Below are 17,286 nucleotides of genomic sequence, written 5' to 3'. Positions count from 1 at the left end.
ATTTGGGCAGGGGAGTGCTTATGCACTTCTGCCTTCGGTGTTGTTTCAGGCCAATAAGCAGCATGCCTTGTACATCTGCCAAGAAATGGGTGGATGACTCGGGTAGTTCTTGAAATCAACGATGGCCCAACGATGAATAACTTAAAAACTGGTAAAATCGTCAGAGTTACAGTGTTTTTTCCATTCATACAAGCATAGACAATGTGTCCAGAGCGTTGGAAAAGGTTGTTAGCCGTCGGTTGAGGTATTTAGGCATACCGCGGCCATGGTGATCTTGGAGTCAAATATTGGGATACAGGAAAGGGAGGCAGTTTGTAACTAACAGAAACGGTGAGCTAGGATTTTTGTCTCCCCATATGTCTCGATATAAAGGTTGCAAGGAGACACTTCTGCACAATTTTATTTTGGCTACCGCGAACTTCGTGGACCGTAGTTCCTTTGAAAGTCGGTAGGAGGCGTGACACTTGATGTCGCAAGGTTCACATCCGGTGACCTGTCTACCACTTCCTGTTTTGGTATGACGTAAGACCAAGTGTTCCATCCCTGATCAATGCGTGCTGATGTGGATGTTGCGCTGCTGAGGGTCAGCAGTCGTCCCGAGCTGCAAGCACAGATTACATCGCCCAGGTACGTACTGGAGCCCAGATTACAAGATGAATGAAACTGACACAAGCAGATAACATATACGACGTGGCATAAAAGTTGGGTTGGCGGTTGAGGGAGCCGACCGGCTGGTGCTGTGTGCGTTACGTAACAAGTTAACCTTCCTTTATATATACTAGTAGGTTATAGAATCCCAACTCCTCATCACTATTCGTCCTTGTCGTCAATTTTTCGCTCCCGATGACCAAGCTTTGCGATTATAGGATACATAATCGTGCTTTTTGATTCCATAGACTAGGAGACCTGTAAATCAATACTGCTGGCAAATGCTTGGCCCCTGAATTTGTTTCCTAGTTGTAGGGATGATGGGAAAATCTTTGGGATATAGTTAGCGTTATACACCACAGAGAGGCTGCAAGTGTCCAATGTTTGTAACAAGTTGTGGGGCATCATAAAACCACGTCCTGTATGTTGTGTTGCAATACTGGCAGAACTGCAGCAAAGTTCCCAAAAAAATTTTTCATCCAAATCCCCATGATCTGCTCTGGAACTTCTTGATAGGGATATATTCAGACATCCAAAAATTGACTTAAGTTTCCATGTATTCTGACAGGTTATTGCCTTAAACAATTCTTTGTGCTGTTTTTGATCTTTATGTGGTCAAAAATTCCGTAATATGTCTACGAAGTTGTTACCAATGGAAACTTCAGAAAAATTTTGTTCTGGACAATATTTGCAAAAATCCAACAATAGGCCTTTAAGATAAATTAGTTATTAGCAGTTCATCATTAATTCATGGCTTCTACAGGAAGATTATCCAGTTTTTGTTGGAGCTAGATTACCTATGACTATGATGAGATTACCTAGCCCTCTTGAGTTATTGTGTAGCTGCAGTTTCTGTCTATTTATGAATGATGATGACATGTGTGACCTTTAGGCCAACAAACATTGTTTTAGATCATCATTGTGGAAACACAGTTCATATTGGAATGTAGTCGGTACATATGTCACCTGCACCAGGTGCTTTCATGCAGCCACTGCTAGGGTGTTAAAAAGAATGTATAATCAGACTATGGAGGTGGTCCAAGGATATCTATTTTGGGCCCTATAAAATTACTTAGCTTCCTTCGCAGACTTGTAGGGTGGCTGGCGGCGGCGTTATTATTATTATTTTTTTTGTGAGCGATGCGAGTTATGCTGCAGAGGGACGGTTTTGCCGCTGAGGGAGTTTTGCCGGGGAGAAACGGTTAACGGTTTCGCTCCCAACCCTGGCAAAATTCCCTTGGTAGCAAAACTGTCCCTCTGCAGCATAACTCACATTGCTCACTGAAATAAATAATGCCACCACCCTTCAAGTCTACTATAAAATCCTCTAAAATGTTTTTATGGTACATTGATAAAAGTTTTACCAAATTCCTATTGAGTTGGCTACAAAGGGATGAGAATTAGCAAATAAGAGCTGCAATCCTTTCACAGGCAACTGGAAGCAGTTTACCCTGCTGATCTTGTACTTGTAAGCTAGTAATCAGCATTTTCCACCTTGTTGTTTCTTCAATTGGAGCTGACCTCTATTTGACAGCCTGATGGATTATATCCTGTAGTCCTCAGAGATTTTTCTTTTCACACCTAAATGGTAAGAGATCACAAGGTAGAGACATTGTCAGGCTGATACCAAGACACTCATGACAGGAAAGGCCAGGAACTAGAAGAGAATAACTTTATACCCAAAATCTTTGGAAAGATCTTTTAAAAAGAGGAACAATAATTCACAATGTAAAGATGTCTGATTCCAGACACTCTGCCATTTATATAAGGAGGTACATTTCCCAAATATGGCTCTGAAATGCCAGCAGCAGTATAGTGTCGTGATTCTCTTCATATGTATTTATATCCCCAAGCTAAGTTTCCATAGATTCTGTAATTCCTTTCAGGTAGGTCTCTTTTGTGGTATTAAAACAGCCATCGGCCTGTCTGGGATATTTTTCCTCCTTTATACCTTTTGAGTCTCTGCATGAGACTTTCTGTGCGTGCATGTGTAGTAGGTCTAAAATCAGTGTAAAGACTGGTTATATCTAGAGAAACTGGTTGTATATATTCAATAGAATCTGTATGGAGGAACTGGATTATGAATATATGTGTTTGACACCAAGGGGTACTTTGGTAGTATCTGGCTGAGACTGTCATGTAGGATTTTCTGAATAATTTCTAAAATATTGCTGTTGTTGGTTGGTTGGATGCTTGAATTTTTGCTGTTTAATTTCTCTGCAGCTTAGCAGAGCTGTAGCACTGGCAACAAGCACCGGAATAAGCCATCTCTCAGAACACTGACACCTGCTCTGAGACCACCTGTCGTTTGTAGGACTGTCTGCTACCTGCTGCTGTGAGACCATCTGACATCTGCCCATTCCAGCTGTACCTGATATCTACAGGAGGGACCTGTGAAACTACCTGAACACTAGGTGGATGTTTGGCTGGACGATATAGCAGTCATAGCACAAGTGACACACTGAGGATAGTCACAGATCTGCACATAAAGCAGCCGTTGAACACCTGCTACCTGCTGCAGCAGCTGCATTGGGTACTTTAGAGAGCATCTGACTCCTGTGTCTACTGCTTCGTATAGGCACTTTTGGTGAGTATGAAAGCTGATCATTACTTATTAATACTAGTATTAGCACACATTGTATACGGTACCTAACATTTGAAGCATAGACATGTGGTGTTTGCAGTATGCTTAAATATCTTGAATACTTATACCACAATACAATCAAGATAACTTTAATTTTTAATGCTAGGTTGATGTGTGCTGTTTTTGTACTACCAGTATTTCATTGCTCATATATTTTGGCTGGGAATACTAATTTATTGCTATGTGTTTGTTGGTCTTCGAGGAAGTTACCATTGACATACTACTTGTTGTACCAATAGTTTTGGTAGAATCCTAGATAGTTTGCAGTCACAAAAATTGCCAGGCTGAAAAATAGCATCATGCTAGTTTTCAATGTACAGTATTAGTATGTTATACACAATCCTATAAATGCAATGTTAGTGGATGTACACATACATGTGCATCCAATTGGAGAAAGATACCCTTTGTCATGTACACTATGGCATGTTGATTCAAATGAGATAACTTTGCCTGTAGCACAGCTGTCACCAAGGACCATACCTCCTCGGTGATAAATGTAATGGCAGATTAATGAGTTGTGTGGTCTGATGATGATAGTCCAGGGGTCATTTTCATTTCCCAGGAGAAAGACATTGATTAATTTGTATGTGGCACTCTGTTCTCAGTTGGTGCAAAATAAGCTGTGAAGCAATACTCAGAAATCAAGTTATAAATCTTGAATCAAATTCTGCAGTATACTTCACCACATATTTGATGGAGCTTAAGTTTAGTGGTAAAAAGATAATTTCTGTTTTCTATTTGTCTTATGCTCAGATCTGATGAAGAACACGTTAGAAAACAGAAATAATATTTTTCTCCACTAAACTGGACATAGACTGATAGAGTCTGATATTAGCCCTCGCTATGTCAAAGGCTGATCAGTAACTGGTATCTACCAGTTTTGCAGAGGTTTTGGGCACACTAGGGGATAGATTTACAAATCTGGTATTTTTCGAGTATTGATAATCCTTGTTGCAATTTGGGGGTGACAAAATGGTAGTTCACTTCATCCATCATCATATTTGACATGTTGTATTAGAGGCTGTGATATTGCTTTAATTTTTACCAGCTGCTACATGTATATGCCATACCACATGTGGATATCATATAAAATAATTATTGTGGTTATGTTATGAAGGAGACTGACCTTTGTGTTCTGATGGAAAACAATACATGTATTATTATTATTATCATCATAGTGTGACATATTTATGTGACAGTTACATGGATGGTGTTGCAACTGTATCTTCCTCTGTCCTGTCTTGGGTAGAATGGAGACTCTATCATTGAGTCTATATGTGTCCAAGTGCCAAGTGGTCAGTTTGAATCTAGGAAGAATAAGTATGAAAATGAAAAAACATTTTTTAACAATATCAACAAATATTGATTACTGGTCCTTGAAAAGATCAATTACATGAGACAGAATTAGGAGATAGATCTATTTTCACTGAAGGGTATCCTATTTTTGGCTTGGAGAGGTTTGCTGAAAGGTGTTGTACGTAAGTGATGGTTCTACTTGCTGGTGGAAAATCCCCAGAAGTGGCTGAGAGTCGGCCAGGCTGGGAGAACTGTGAGCTCTGCAGACAAGCCCCAATCCCTGTGTGATGCAATTTCCCAGGCAGGGCCCAGAAATAGGTTCCATCAGGAGCGTGTTTGAAGGATTATTAGGTCTGTTCCCTTCCCACAATCCAATCATCTAGTGGAAGAGGATTTCCAGCCATATCAGCTCTGTTCTGTTCTGTGCACCGGCAGGCAGTTCTCAGTGGGCTGCTGGCTGCTCTGCAGGTATGTCAGAGAATTATGATGTTTTCATGGTTTGCCATTTTACTAGCAGTTATAAGCTATACCATCAGGCAGTGCTTGAAAGCTGATTTTCCTTTGTGGGCACAGCCATCCAACTGTGCTGTCGCCATTTTCAGCCTGTAGTGCGTGGGAACAGGTTGACTTCAGGCTAGTATTTTATCATGCGGCATGCCATTGGAAATACTATGAATACATAGAGTATGATGGACCCCAAACATATATCCTCCTGACAACCCAAACCAGAATGCAAAATTAATGTATTTGCATTGTGAAGGAATCCATGACAAAGAACCAACATGATGTGTCATCCTCCCATGTTCTTTACAACAGCTATTTGCTAACATGACCATTTGTCATTTGATGAAGGTAAAGATTGATAACAGGGTGCCGGTATGGAGTACCCTGGTTCCTCTAGATCTAAAATCCCCACTGTAGAGATTCCATTAGTGGAAACATCATACTCCTGCTTTCCATCACTATAATTGAAAGCTGATTTGTTCTGTTGCATGACATGATGTTGTATATCATGGAGGGAACCCTTAATGCAGAAAGAAAGGGAGGTACTTGCAAGAGAAAATGGATGATTTGAGTTTACGTTTACGTACCAGTATTATATCGTGATGGTGGGAAGTGTCTTGGCAACATTTATGTCTTTATGTACAGAAAGTCAGTCAATATCTAGGAGAAACACATGTACAGACAGGCTTGTATATGGCTGAGCAGACATGACTTTTATTGTAGGAACTGTAAAATATCGCTGTCTGTACATGTTGTAGATACAATCTCATTCAAGGTTGCAGACTAATCATCATCATCAGCACATCAGATAGAATGATGAATATTTATTTAAGAATGGTCCCCTACTTTTACTGACTATACTGGCAGTGCTGTGTTATGTTCTAGGGTACAGGGAAAGACTAATTTTTAGTGTTCTATTACCCCTATGATTGCCAAGACCCGATGGTTAGTTGTGCTTAATGGTGTTGTCCTTGGTCCTGAAATGCCATTCCATTGGATAGCTGTATGCTGACCTGACATGATGTGTTTCAACTTGTTTGGAAAAAATATGTACATGTACCACAAAACCAGCAGGATCATTAGCCAACACAATTCTATTTCCACCTTGTGCCTCTAAAGAAAGAACTCAATTAGTAAGTCATTATGATGTAAATGTAGCTTTCAATATTTCCAGACCAGAAGGAGTGTACAGCAATACATGTAGGTACTGTCTATGTAGCAAAGTGTTTAAGTATGTTGTTACTATTTCATTTGGGGTTACCTGTACCATCTCCCCATGTAGCTCTTTCTGGTAAGTAGACTGTCTCCATCTCTATCCTCTGGCGCCACCGGCCAGTCTAACCGGCTGTTGGTCTCCTGTGTTGCCCTTCAATCAACATTAAATGCAGTCTGTTTTAGGATTCCAATAGAATACCTTCATGCTTCCTATTCCAGCATAATTTTACTATACATACAGCCTACATAACATAATAATGGAATTTGGAATCACCCAGCTAACATCTTTTTCCAGTGTCAGTGCTTTGCTGTTTCTGTGCTTTGTGAGGCATTTACCCGATTCTGCATGGAATATTTGCTGATGTTTATCTTGGCACATGTAATATTTCCAAAGCTGTCTTAGTTCTGGACCATTATCAAAGTTGTCAGTTCCATATTCTCTTTTTACTTAGTTTCCACATGCATGTACAGTAATATAAGGCCACTGGTTTGGATATCTTTTGTTGTTGTTGGTAGAACAAACTTGAGGATTTCTCAGGACCAGGCTTGTGGTTTATTAAATTCATCAGATGTTACTGATTGTATACATTATTTTTTTTCCTAATGTAAAAACAAAACAAACAAAGCTGTCTATCAGGAGACATGATGGATGCAGAAATAGATTTTGTCATTGATTTTGGCACTGTTCTGTAGACACAGGGATGTTGCTTGGGATCTTACAGATTAACAGCTTATATCCAAGGGAGGTTGAAGCAGACATGTTACATCAGTGTTTAAGGCCCTCTGGTGGGGATGATGGGGCCATTAGTGCGATAAGACAGAAGGCCTGCTGGAGACCGCCATGTGATAAACCCTGATAAGAGGAATAAGTCGTGAGGACGATGCAGGGAGATTAAAACTATGAATAGAATCACGTTTTAATGCCGACAGTGAGAATCAAGGCAATCAGACCTGTTAGTAGTGTTACATGTACATGGATACTTTAGCAACTTATCAGCTGAAGTAGAGACAAAATTCCTAATGGTGTCCACAGTGGGATGGACATATATCACTGTGTGAGGGGAAGTCAACACTGGACCTAAGATAGAACGTTCAAGGTCACATACTATAGTCTGAAATCTCCAAACCAATCCATGTTTGGCTCTTGCCATGTTGTGCTTAATGTCTTTTTGCATAGTACACGTATGATTGTACATTTTTTAAGTGCTGATAAAGCCAAACATCTGCTTAGAGATTACCAACACATGTCATTGTATTGGGTGGAGTTGACATGTTATTGTTCCCAAGGTAATTAGCTTTCCACTATATAACATATGGCTTTTTGTTCTGCAGTTTTCCCCGCAGTTTTCCCCAGGACCAGCATCATGGTTGCCATGCCCTACGGCCAGGAGTACACCACCCGCCTGGAGTGGTACTCCCGCTTCTACCTCTATGCCGTCCACGGCTACGTCTGTGAGGTCATGTTCACGGCAGCGTGGGAGTTCGTCGTGAACCTTAACTGGAAGTTCCCGGGGGTCACCAGCGTGTGGTCACTGCTCATCTACGGGATGTCCATTTTTGTCATCGAGCACATGTACCTGGCCCTGAAGGATCGCGTGGTTCTTCCCTTACGCCTCCTGCTGTACCTGATCTGGACATACCTGTGGGAGTTCTGCACCGGCTACATCCTGCGCCAGTTTAACGCCTGCCCCTGGGACTATACCCCCTTTGACTATGACCTGTTTGGGCTGATCACCCTGGAGTATGCTCCCTGCTGGTTGGTTGGGCTGTTCATCGTGGAGCGCTTTGTGATTGGAAACACCCTGAAGCTGCGTTACCAGGAGCCACCACGCATGGGCAATGGAGACATCAAGAACAAGGAACAGTAACTCTGATCCATCTGTTCCCTGTATGTGATACATTCTTATCTTTCCACAGAGAAGGTATATCATATTGGAAAGAGACTTTATGTATCCACTCTCAGGACAGATATCTCCATTGTTGGGGGGACTCCAAACACCTGTCTCTCTTGTTAATTAAAAAAAATGGATTCTAAGAACTCAGAAATATTCAAGAATTCACAGCTCCCCATCAACACTACCCTAACAAAGCAAGCCCCTTAAAACACATGGATTTTTCCCATGTCTCAAATTTACCAGAAATTATTAGTAATGGTGGAAATGGATCCATATCTGGAGCTTTGGATACAGGATGATTGGGTCTACGGTGGGCTTCCTGAGCTACAGGGGAGTTACAGGTGAAAATTGTGTTTTCTAACATTTACTTAAATGCAAAGATGCAATCAGACATCAGAAACACATCTCAATCAGGATATTATATATACCAAAATAATAAGCTGAAGACAGATAGGCCCTGTCTATGGTCTTGTTGACAACATGTACTGGTATGTCGTGTCATGTAAGGGAATCTCTGTTGACGTCAAGCATAAATAGTGTCTCAACCATCATTGAGGTGAAGGACAGGATACATATAGATGACCTTAGAGGAGAGAAAAACAAATGCTTGGTAGTCCATGTGCAACTGACACCACTGGTAAGTATTTCATCAGCTGTAAGTCTATTGGAGGATTTCTTGCAAGACAGACATGTAATTTTTCTGTTGGGTTTTGGGATGAAAATGTTATAAATGTTATTCAAAGATGTGATTTTAACAAGTGTCTCTAAACACCCCTGCCGGCCCCAGTCAGACATATATAATGTTTCCATATTGGAAACTATACCCATGTTGTTGATGAAACAGAGATGAACACATTTGTGCAAAGTAGTAGATATTTATGACTACAACCTTGGACGTGCATGGAATATTGTACATAGATATATATTTAAACAAGATATTTATAAGATGTAAACCAAGCCCTGTTCCAAATGTTATATATCACATGATGGTCTATTTAAGAAGAGAGATGAAGAGAGATGAAGTAATCCTTCAGGGATGGAAATATATTAACTATGGGACCACAGGGACATGAGAAAGAGACTTAACTGTTTCATTGTATGAATCTAAATGGAAAAAGTATGAGTTACCAGTATATGTTTTCTGAAGCAATGCCTTTTCAATGCAATTGTTTTATGCCAGGAAATACTGTATTCTTCTCAAGTGTTTTAGCTCTGAAATCTGGCCAGATTTTTTGTCTAGCATCCATCTGATGTAGTGCTTGTAGTATGAACATACCTATTATTAGCTCCTGTTAGTAGATATTAGAATGTTGAGTTCAGAGTTGATGGGCGTCAAAAACCACTGTAGGAACATAGTACTATTTACTGTAATCTGTGAAGTTATACATTTATGAAAACAGATGTATCCCTCTTTCCTGCCAGTCAGCAGAAATGGTAGTCTTCTCTTAGATTCTCTAGCAAATGGACTAAACTGCTGCTTCTAAGGCAAATTTAAGTTCTTAAACAGGAATGTAACTATGATTTGAAAATCACTTGAAACCTCATTGCCATCTGTTTTGTCCTGAAAAATATTTTATGCACTGCAGTGGTATCTTGATCCTATGAGAGTGCCTAACCCCCTTCAGACCTTACCCACGAGATAACCAGATTTACTATCTGACAACCTGATCCATTCTAGAATTGAAAATGGGTTAGTCTACCCAGGATACTTTTGGTATGCTGACTACCTGAATTCCAAGGTAAGACAAGACTTTCTTGTGGTAATATTTAACAATTCAAAAAACAATGGACACAAGTTCTTTACTTTATAGAAAGCCAAAGTAGAGGTTAGTATGACACCCTGCCTCAAAATAACTCAACAATGTTCCAAACCTGTCTTTATTGCTCCTATTTTAATTACTCAAGCACAAGTCCTGGCGACCACATACCTCAATACCTTACTGTATACTGGCAGAGTACAGGCTTAAATCAATAACAAAATTAGTTATCATTTGTGAGTAGGCACATGAAGTGCATCATGGCTTTGTGTGATGTTATAACAACTTACATGTGCACATAGCAATAATTTTAGTAGTTGGTAGCATGCTATTTGTCTCATTTGTATATTCTATGGGAACAGAATGTGCTTTGTACCATGATGTAATTTCAGATGTAAAAATATGTAGACACGATTACATGTATATGGTTTTGTGGAAAGAAATGTAAAGACAGAATTTAGTCTGTAAAATACCTGAAATAGTGAATTTAACTTATGTTATATATCAAATGTTACATTCAATACAAAGGCATCACACAAAATTAGTCACATTTTCAGGGAACTGATTTTGGGACCAATTTTACTGGGAGGATTGTCTTCCATGAGTATCAAATTAGTGCATTTGGCAGCACATGGAAATACAGGGCCTATAAGTACAATATTGGGTTTCTCTATCCAATATTGCACAAGTATTATTCACAAGTTGTTACCCTGTGCACTGTTGAGTGCTGTTTTGGAAAACTTCCAAATGTCGTAAAAATGTACAAACTAGAATTCCTACATTCAAGAGCATTACAACTAAAAATGAAACTTTTTTGCCCTCAATGTTGTACAAGTACATTAATCATCTTGTATTATAGGCTGTTTTAGTAATGTAGTGTTTTGGGGTCAGGAGGAATTTGATGACCTTTGAAGATTTTGTTGCAATATGGCTCATACAGGTACAGCTGACCGACACATTAAAGAAGAGCTTAGTAAGACTCACACAGACATAAGTCTGCATCCTATGAAAGCTGCCTCTTAGTAATTTTGTGTTGACTTAACAGTTAACTGATAACAATTAAGCAGTGCATTCATGTTAATGTTGTGTATGTGTCTTGTGTAAGCTTGTGGGTTGTGCTATCAATGTCTGTATCTACTGTAACACTGGATTATACCTGCAATAGAATTTGCCACAATCACCTGTGATGTTCATACTATAAATAGTTGCAGTGTATAAGCTGCTTGTTATGCATAATTTAGCAATGGCAAAGTAGACATTATGTCTGAGGATACCCTGGAGAGTTGAAGTATTTATGGTATCTACCTTTAAGTGTTTAAAAAAACAACAACATGCAGAGCTGGACTCAACTGTACAACATTTGGAGAAGGCAATAAAGGTTTCCTGCAGTGGAGCAGCTCCTGGACTCCTGTGTGGTGTCTGAATTTAAGTCAGATAGAAGACTTTTACCCCAGATTTGGTGCAGGTGTGTAGGGGAGACCTTCCATGTGTATAGTGCTTGTCATAGTCAGTACATATTACAAAGACATGTGACTACTTGAAGTAACACATTCAGATAGGAGATTCTGGTCAACCATGTCCATGATGGTTTGAGTAAAAGAAAATAACTGACAACATAAGCGAGGAAGCAACACGATAGGTGTATTATATATGGAATAAAAGCAACTTTTCATCACTCCCACAGCTTAAAATCGCTTTGCAAGTTCTTATTTCTTTAAGCAACAATGTCTTGTTGGGAATTTAAACTAAAACCTGCCAATGTTTCACATAGTTTACTACCGGTATATATAATTGGCCTTCATAAGATAATACTACAGTTTACTTAAGTTTACACAGTTCAAAGAATCAGTCTGAAGTGTACACAAAAACTCTGAAAAATCCATAATTCACCAGACCTTTGTTTTTCTTTTGTAGCATACTACAATTATGTTTGAAGATTGTTAAATCTTCTGACTCAATCAAAGTTTACTACATATGTCATAGCTCTTATATATTTTGCCACAAATGTTCCTAATGGTTTCTTATTAGCTCCACAGAAATGGTTAAATGATTTGCTTGCTAAACTGTTAACTTGCAGGAAGTGCGTCTAAATCAAGCTTCAATGATTGGTTCTGTACAACATATAGATATACTTATAATGGTGTTGTGTGTGTGCAGATCAACACATCTCAACTCTTCCTATTAGGATCCTGTAGGTTAGCCATGCACACTGCTCCCTCTGTACCCTCATACCTGTACCTTGAAACACAAAAGTACAACACAGGCATTACAACCGGAAACAGAGATGATGTTTTTACACACAAGATAAAGTGTGTATGCAAAGAAAGCTATGCAAATACATGTAACTGAGCGATCAAAATAATCATATCAAAGTTGAGAGCCTAATATTGACAGCTGAAAACATTGATACCAGGGCCAACTCAAGTCATGTATTCTCCTCATCTCACAGAAACTCCAACAGCAAATCAATACTTTAACAGAAGGTGTGTACAGAATTGTACTGGTGGGTGACTGGTGATGAATACAATGATTCTTGACATTCCCACTTCATCAATACCATCGCATTCCTCCTGATGATATGGGTCAGGAGAAATGGATATAGTTTTCACCTCAATCACCATTAGAAGCCAGTCAGTGGGACCATGGCAGATGGGTTCACACCACAGCTGCAAATGATACCCTGGCATTACCTGTCCAGCTTTTTATAACCCTGCAATTTTATCCATACTCATTACTCTGTCTACATATGGACATCAATCCATATTTCTGACCTGGACCCGCTTGCCTGACCGGTTCTCTTTGGTACCATCTATTGAAAGTCTGATTCTTCAACGCTCATAATCAAGGTAGTTTTTGGTATGAAAGCTGTTCTGGTTACGGGGTTAGGCAGTGGGGAGAAGGTTATATGGATATGGTATCATCAGAGCATACTCACAGCTGTCCAGGAGCGATGAGCAGACTGTTGTGTGCCGCCAGGTTATGGACTTGGTCCCCAACTGTCACCTTGGCCTCACCCTCCTGGGGAAAAATGACAAGGTGACAAACATGTTATAAAAGAATGACTTATACCATCAAGCATCTACAATGAACAATTGGTAATAGACTATTCTGTAAGTCAATTAAGACCGCTTACCAGTTGCCACAGCCATGTCTCTGCTGTAGCATTGCTGCCCTCTGCCTTCCCACTTCCAAACATTCTGGTCTACAAGAGAGGTAAGGATGAAAATGGCTTGATCAGTCCAATTTGTAATGATTCCTGCAAACTTTACTGTTACAGTAACACTAACAGTGAACCTACAGAATCTTGTCAGTAGCTGTCCCATAGTGGAATTCAAACCTCAAACTGGAACTTCTCCCCAAACATGGAGACCCCTCCATCTTCATCCATGTCCCTCCTATGCTCCTGTATCCAGTCCTTCAGGGGAAATGGCTTCATCACCACTGTCTTCATGTCCAGCTCAAATGGCAGGATTGCTTGAAGCTCCTCTGGACACAACAATTGTAAGTGTTTGTAACTGTAAAGGTATTGGTAATTAATCCAGAAAGAGGCTTTTACTGCAATTAATTTGTATTTCAAGACTAATATTACATGTTAGAGTTAGGATGTGGCCAAGAGAGAATGTTTAACACAGTAACATCCCCATTAAAAGGCCTTGCTAAATTAACAATAAACATGAGCCTTATGTGAAATGTACAAGATATACCTGGAATTGGCTTTCCTGTCTTGTACTGTGTGGAATTGAAGTATCTACAGATAAAATAAACAGTAACATGTAAATGTTAAGTTGCCAAACAGCCTACAATGGTTTTGTATCTTTAAACACAGATGAAAAACATCAAAGGAAAAGTCCATATTTTTAAAGCTTTAGAGCTGAATTTCTGCCTTGTACTATGGTATTCTAAGCTATTTCTCATTAAAAACAAGCTATTCCATCACCTTTGGTTCATATGATTTCCTTGATTGACATACTGTAGTATATGAACATATAATTCTCCTTACCCTTCAATGATAGGTTTGAGTTCAGCACCAAGGTCAGTACAGTGGAACCATTTCTCGTAAAGCCTCTCTGTGGTCCCATCTACAAAATACCTGACAAGGATAATATATATATATATGTTAATCTGGTTACTTACATCTTGCTCAGCAGGGCAATCTCAAAAGAAAGTTTGTCTCCTTATAATATTGAATACTTGACCTGTTATGCCACACTGCGAACAAGTGGCACAAGTGGCAATACAAAGATATAGTACTATATAACATAATACTGACACTAGAGAAACAAGATACATTCTTCCATGTCTAAAGGATCACCTCAACCCGTCCGTCTCCCCGGCTCCCCTCTCCCTCTCCAGCACCAGCCCAATGGTGTTCTCCTGACGCTGGGGGGAGTGTTGGATTCGAGCTGGCAGCAGGAACACCTGGAAAAAATGGAAAAATATGCCAAAATTTCATCATACACTTCTTTGTATGGAAGGAATTACTACATACTCTATACATGTGGCTCAGGTATAAATACCAGTTCTTTGATGTTGATAATCTTACCTCACCCTCCTTGATTACCACATCCTTGTGTTTCCCCTGCTCCACAATCTTCAGGCACATGTCCCCCTTCACCATGTAGAACAGCTGCAAACAACACAACAGTCTATCAATAGACTGTCAATACTTTCAAATTTCATCTAACAAGTAAGTCGAAACACTTCAAACAGGCACCTTAAGGTTAGGCAAGGCATCCACTCCCTTAGATGATATCCCCCGTGACAGGTTTTGTCTAGTACGTCATAGTGAGTCTTAGTTGAACTTTCTGTGGTGACAAAAAAAAATCATATTTTCTCTCCACATCTCTCATAATATTCATACCTCCTCTCCCTCCTCTATGTGATAGTCCTTGCGCTGATTTGGTCCTCCGACAAACATGACCTTCAATTGCCAGTTATGCCTGCATAAGAACAAAAAATTAATCTGAACTTTAAACTTGTGCAAATACAACACAGCACTTGTTTACAACCCCTAACGTTAAGGACAGACTCGAGGTCATCTTGGTACAACTTGCCTAACTAGCTTTAGCGCGGAAGGTGGAGCAAGACTCACATCAGCTTGTTGCAGACTGGAGGCAGGAAGAACTTTTCGTTCTCCTCGAGCCATGTCTCCACATTAACGGGCTGAACTTGACCGTAATCCCTGTTTTCTGCAGGTACGATCTTGTTTGTCTCCGTACTTTTGGCGGACATGTTGGAGATTGGGCAGAAGTGTTCAATTCAGTATAGGTGAAACTTCCTAAACTAGTTGACAAAAGAAAGTGTAAGTTTGATCAACGACAGATGTTTCTATGAAACAAACGTATTGAAGTAAATAAGTAATATTTCTATGCTAAAAAATCTGTCAAAATACTGGAATATTTTATAATTCACAGCAAAACGTAGTCAACATTTTCCCTATAAAGAAATGGTTCATGCCAAACTTACCCATCAGCCATCGGGATAAGTGGCGGCAAGATGATTTTGAAGAGAAGACGTCCCGCTGTGGTCTTGGAATTCCCACGAAAACTGCTCATGATAACGTAGTTCTTCGTCTTAGTTTTACTGCTCAACAAATCAGATGGCCACCTGAAACGATATCTACCATGTCCCTGAGGAAGCTGAGACGGCTTGGGCTTGAGCCTGAGCTGGTAGACCGTCTTGAAAGGCATAAAAAGTTGTCTTCTTGTCAGGTAACTTCATCTGTCATGCGTCAGTAGTTGTTCTTGAAGCCGGATCGCAAGCGAATGAAAAATTATGTCAATTTCGAGATCACTGGTCTTCCCGACCATGATAGATTCTCTTTCCTCCATGTAGATAAGTTAGTTAGATAATTCCTGATCTACGGTAAAGCTCCAAATATCATGAATTTTTTCGTGAAGATTTGTTCAATAGAATTCATGAATTTGAATTTCCTATTATCAAGATTATCATGACAGTGGGTTGGTGGAAATGTGTATAGAAAATTTAAATAACAGAATAGGCACACAACAAGAAAGATTATTTTAGATTTTTTCCTAAGGAAATTACTTTTTCTAGTTTGATCATTCCAAATTTAACTAACCAACCTTTAACGTTACATTTGTTAAATGGATGTCACAGATTTTTTTAGGTCAATAAGTAACAAGCATAAGTAACTGGGGGTGCCCTAATTCTGACCAATCCCTAATACCGAACTAGTTTGAAAAATCCTTGTTGCGGCGTTATGCATGGGAGCACGTGATTAAAAATAACCACAAGAATGGATAATGTTATTGTGTTGATGTCGGTAACCTCACAAAGTCTGTTTTAGTTCGTACACTCCGACAACAGATGAGTGAAAAATCTGTGTGAATTCGACGCTTGTTCGGGGGTTGACGAGCGTGTCAAAAATGCAGGTTTTGCTTTTCAAACAGTCGCTTTGGAGCAAGTCGCGTAATCGTAAAAAGAAGACTTGTTTGGGACAGAAAACAGTTGTAGATTGTTTTAGTCTTAATTTGTGTATTATAATTTCTAAACTCTCTTCTCAGATCGACCGTGTTAAACACTGGGTCGGAATTAGGGCACCCCTGTTGCGATAGAACGTTCCACCGGCAAAATGACCAAAAACCTGCCGTAAGTTTCGCGAACCATTACGCTTGGGTGCAAGGCGCTACACTCAAGTGAAATACACAGCTGTGCAGCTTTAATCGTTGTGATCTTTATCTGTCAATATTATATCTCATGTTGCGCGGGTTTTTGGTCAGATAAACTATTACCAAAGGTCTATGCGTTTGCATGGAACATAGGTCGGAATTAGGGCACCCCCCGGCCCGCTAACGTTAGAACTTCTGAAGTTCAACTAGGCAAAAATTATCATAGTATCATCTATACCATGCCTTGTTTGTTTGTTTGTTTGTTACGACCAACATTTCTACTACTGGTGCATGCACAAACCACAAACATACCCTTGTCCTTGGCAGGATATTCTTGTGAAGGTCCATCTTGAACTGCAGCACCTTACCAACCTGAGCCACTCAGATGTGCAGAAAATTGTGACGGCTACAAGCAGAGCATGTGCACCCACACCCACAACAGTATGCCTTTGTATATGCTCATTGCTTATAGACACTGCTTAGTCAAATGTGTTATCAAATATTAGGCAACACCAATTTAATCTGAAGGGTCATAATCTATAGAGGCCCTGAATTTATTGCCTATCACAGCTAAAGGGCGGGACATTTTTTTTACTATTATACTAAACAGTATTTACCAAAGATGACCACCAAACAAGACACAGGAGCTATTTGAAGTGAAGGGATTCAAACATAGATGAGAACAGGGTGAGATT

The 17,286-nt window shown here is 39.7% G+C and overlaps 3 protein-coding genes across 5 annotated transcripts in view; 2 read left to right on the top strand and 1 right to left on the bottom strand.

The window, feature by feature from the left end:
- The first annotated feature begins 491 nt into the window (after window positions 1-491).
- LOC109471017 (transmembrane protein 229B-like) lies at window positions 492-11,359 on the top strand. Its single transcript, XM_019770172.1, has 3 exons — window positions 492-627; window positions 2,872-3,235; window positions 7,640-11,359. The coding sequence occupies exon 3, from the start codon at window positions 7,672-7,674 to the stop codon at window positions 8,173-8,175; it is 504 nt and encodes a 167-aa protein (XP_019625731.1). The 5' UTR covers window positions 492-627; window positions 2,872-3,235; window positions 7,640-7,671; the 3' UTR covers window positions 8,176-11,359.
- A 225-nt stretch (window positions 11,360-11,584) lies between these two features.
- The window catches only part of LOC109471014 (3-hydroxyanthranilate 3,4-dioxygenase-like), a 6,240-nt gene continuing 538 nt past the window's right edge, over window positions 11,585-17,286 (bottom strand). For 2 of the 3 annotated variants that reach the window (XM_019770168.1, XM_019770169.1), the window contains exons 3-10: window positions 14,503-14,586; window positions 14,272-14,378; window positions 13,960-14,049; window positions 13,664-13,707; window positions 13,297-13,445; window positions 13,093-13,161; window positions 12,895-12,977; window positions 11,585-12,197 (exon numbers count right to left, since the gene is read on the bottom strand). In XM_019770168.1, the coding sequence (XP_019625727.1) occupies window positions 12,128-12,197; window positions 12,895-12,977; window positions 13,093-13,161; window positions 13,297-13,445; window positions 13,664-13,707; window positions 13,960-14,049; window positions 14,272-14,378; window positions 14,503-14,586 (696 nt within the window). In that variant the 3' untranslated portion in view covers window positions 11,585-12,127. Of the gene's footprint in view, window positions 12,198-12,894; window positions 12,978-13,092; window positions 13,162-13,296; window positions 13,446-13,663; window positions 13,708-13,959; window positions 14,050-14,271; window positions 14,379-14,502; window positions 14,587-14,820; window positions 14,900-15,051; window positions 15,227-17,286 lie in introns of those variants that run through there. The other variant, XM_019770167.1, reaches the window with a different exon arrangement.
- The window catches only part of LOC109471012 (DNA repair protein RAD51 homolog 2-like), a 54,757-nt gene continuing 52,989 nt past the window's right edge, over window positions 15,519-17,286 (top strand). Inside the window, exons 1-2 of the mRNA XM_019770160.1 lie at window positions 15,519-15,670; window positions 16,919-17,032. Coding sequence (XP_019625719.1) covers window positions 15,584-15,670; window positions 16,919-17,032 — 201 coding nt within the window. The 5' untranslated portion in view covers window positions 15,519-15,583. The remainder of the gene's footprint in view (window positions 15,671-16,918; window positions 17,033-17,286) is intronic.

Source organism: Branchiostoma belcheri, unplaced genomic scaffold (assembly GCF_001625305.1).
Source record: "Branchiostoma belcheri isolate BF01 breed outbred unplaced genomic scaffold, Haploidv18h27 scaffold24, whole genome shotgun sequence".
NCBI classification, from domain to species: Eukaryota; Metazoa; Chordata; class Leptocardii; order Amphioxiformes; family Branchiostomatidae; genus Branchiostoma; species Branchiostoma belcheri.
Note: the sequence above shows the minus strand (reverse complement) of the source record. Positions and strands in the feature narration are given on the sequence as shown.

Bases quoted from the DNA above. Each gene is read 5' to 3' on its own strand.
- LOC109471017 (XM_019770172.1), top strand. From the start codon at position 7,672: ATGGTTGCCATGCCCTACGGCCAGGAGTACACCACCCGCCTGGAGTGG.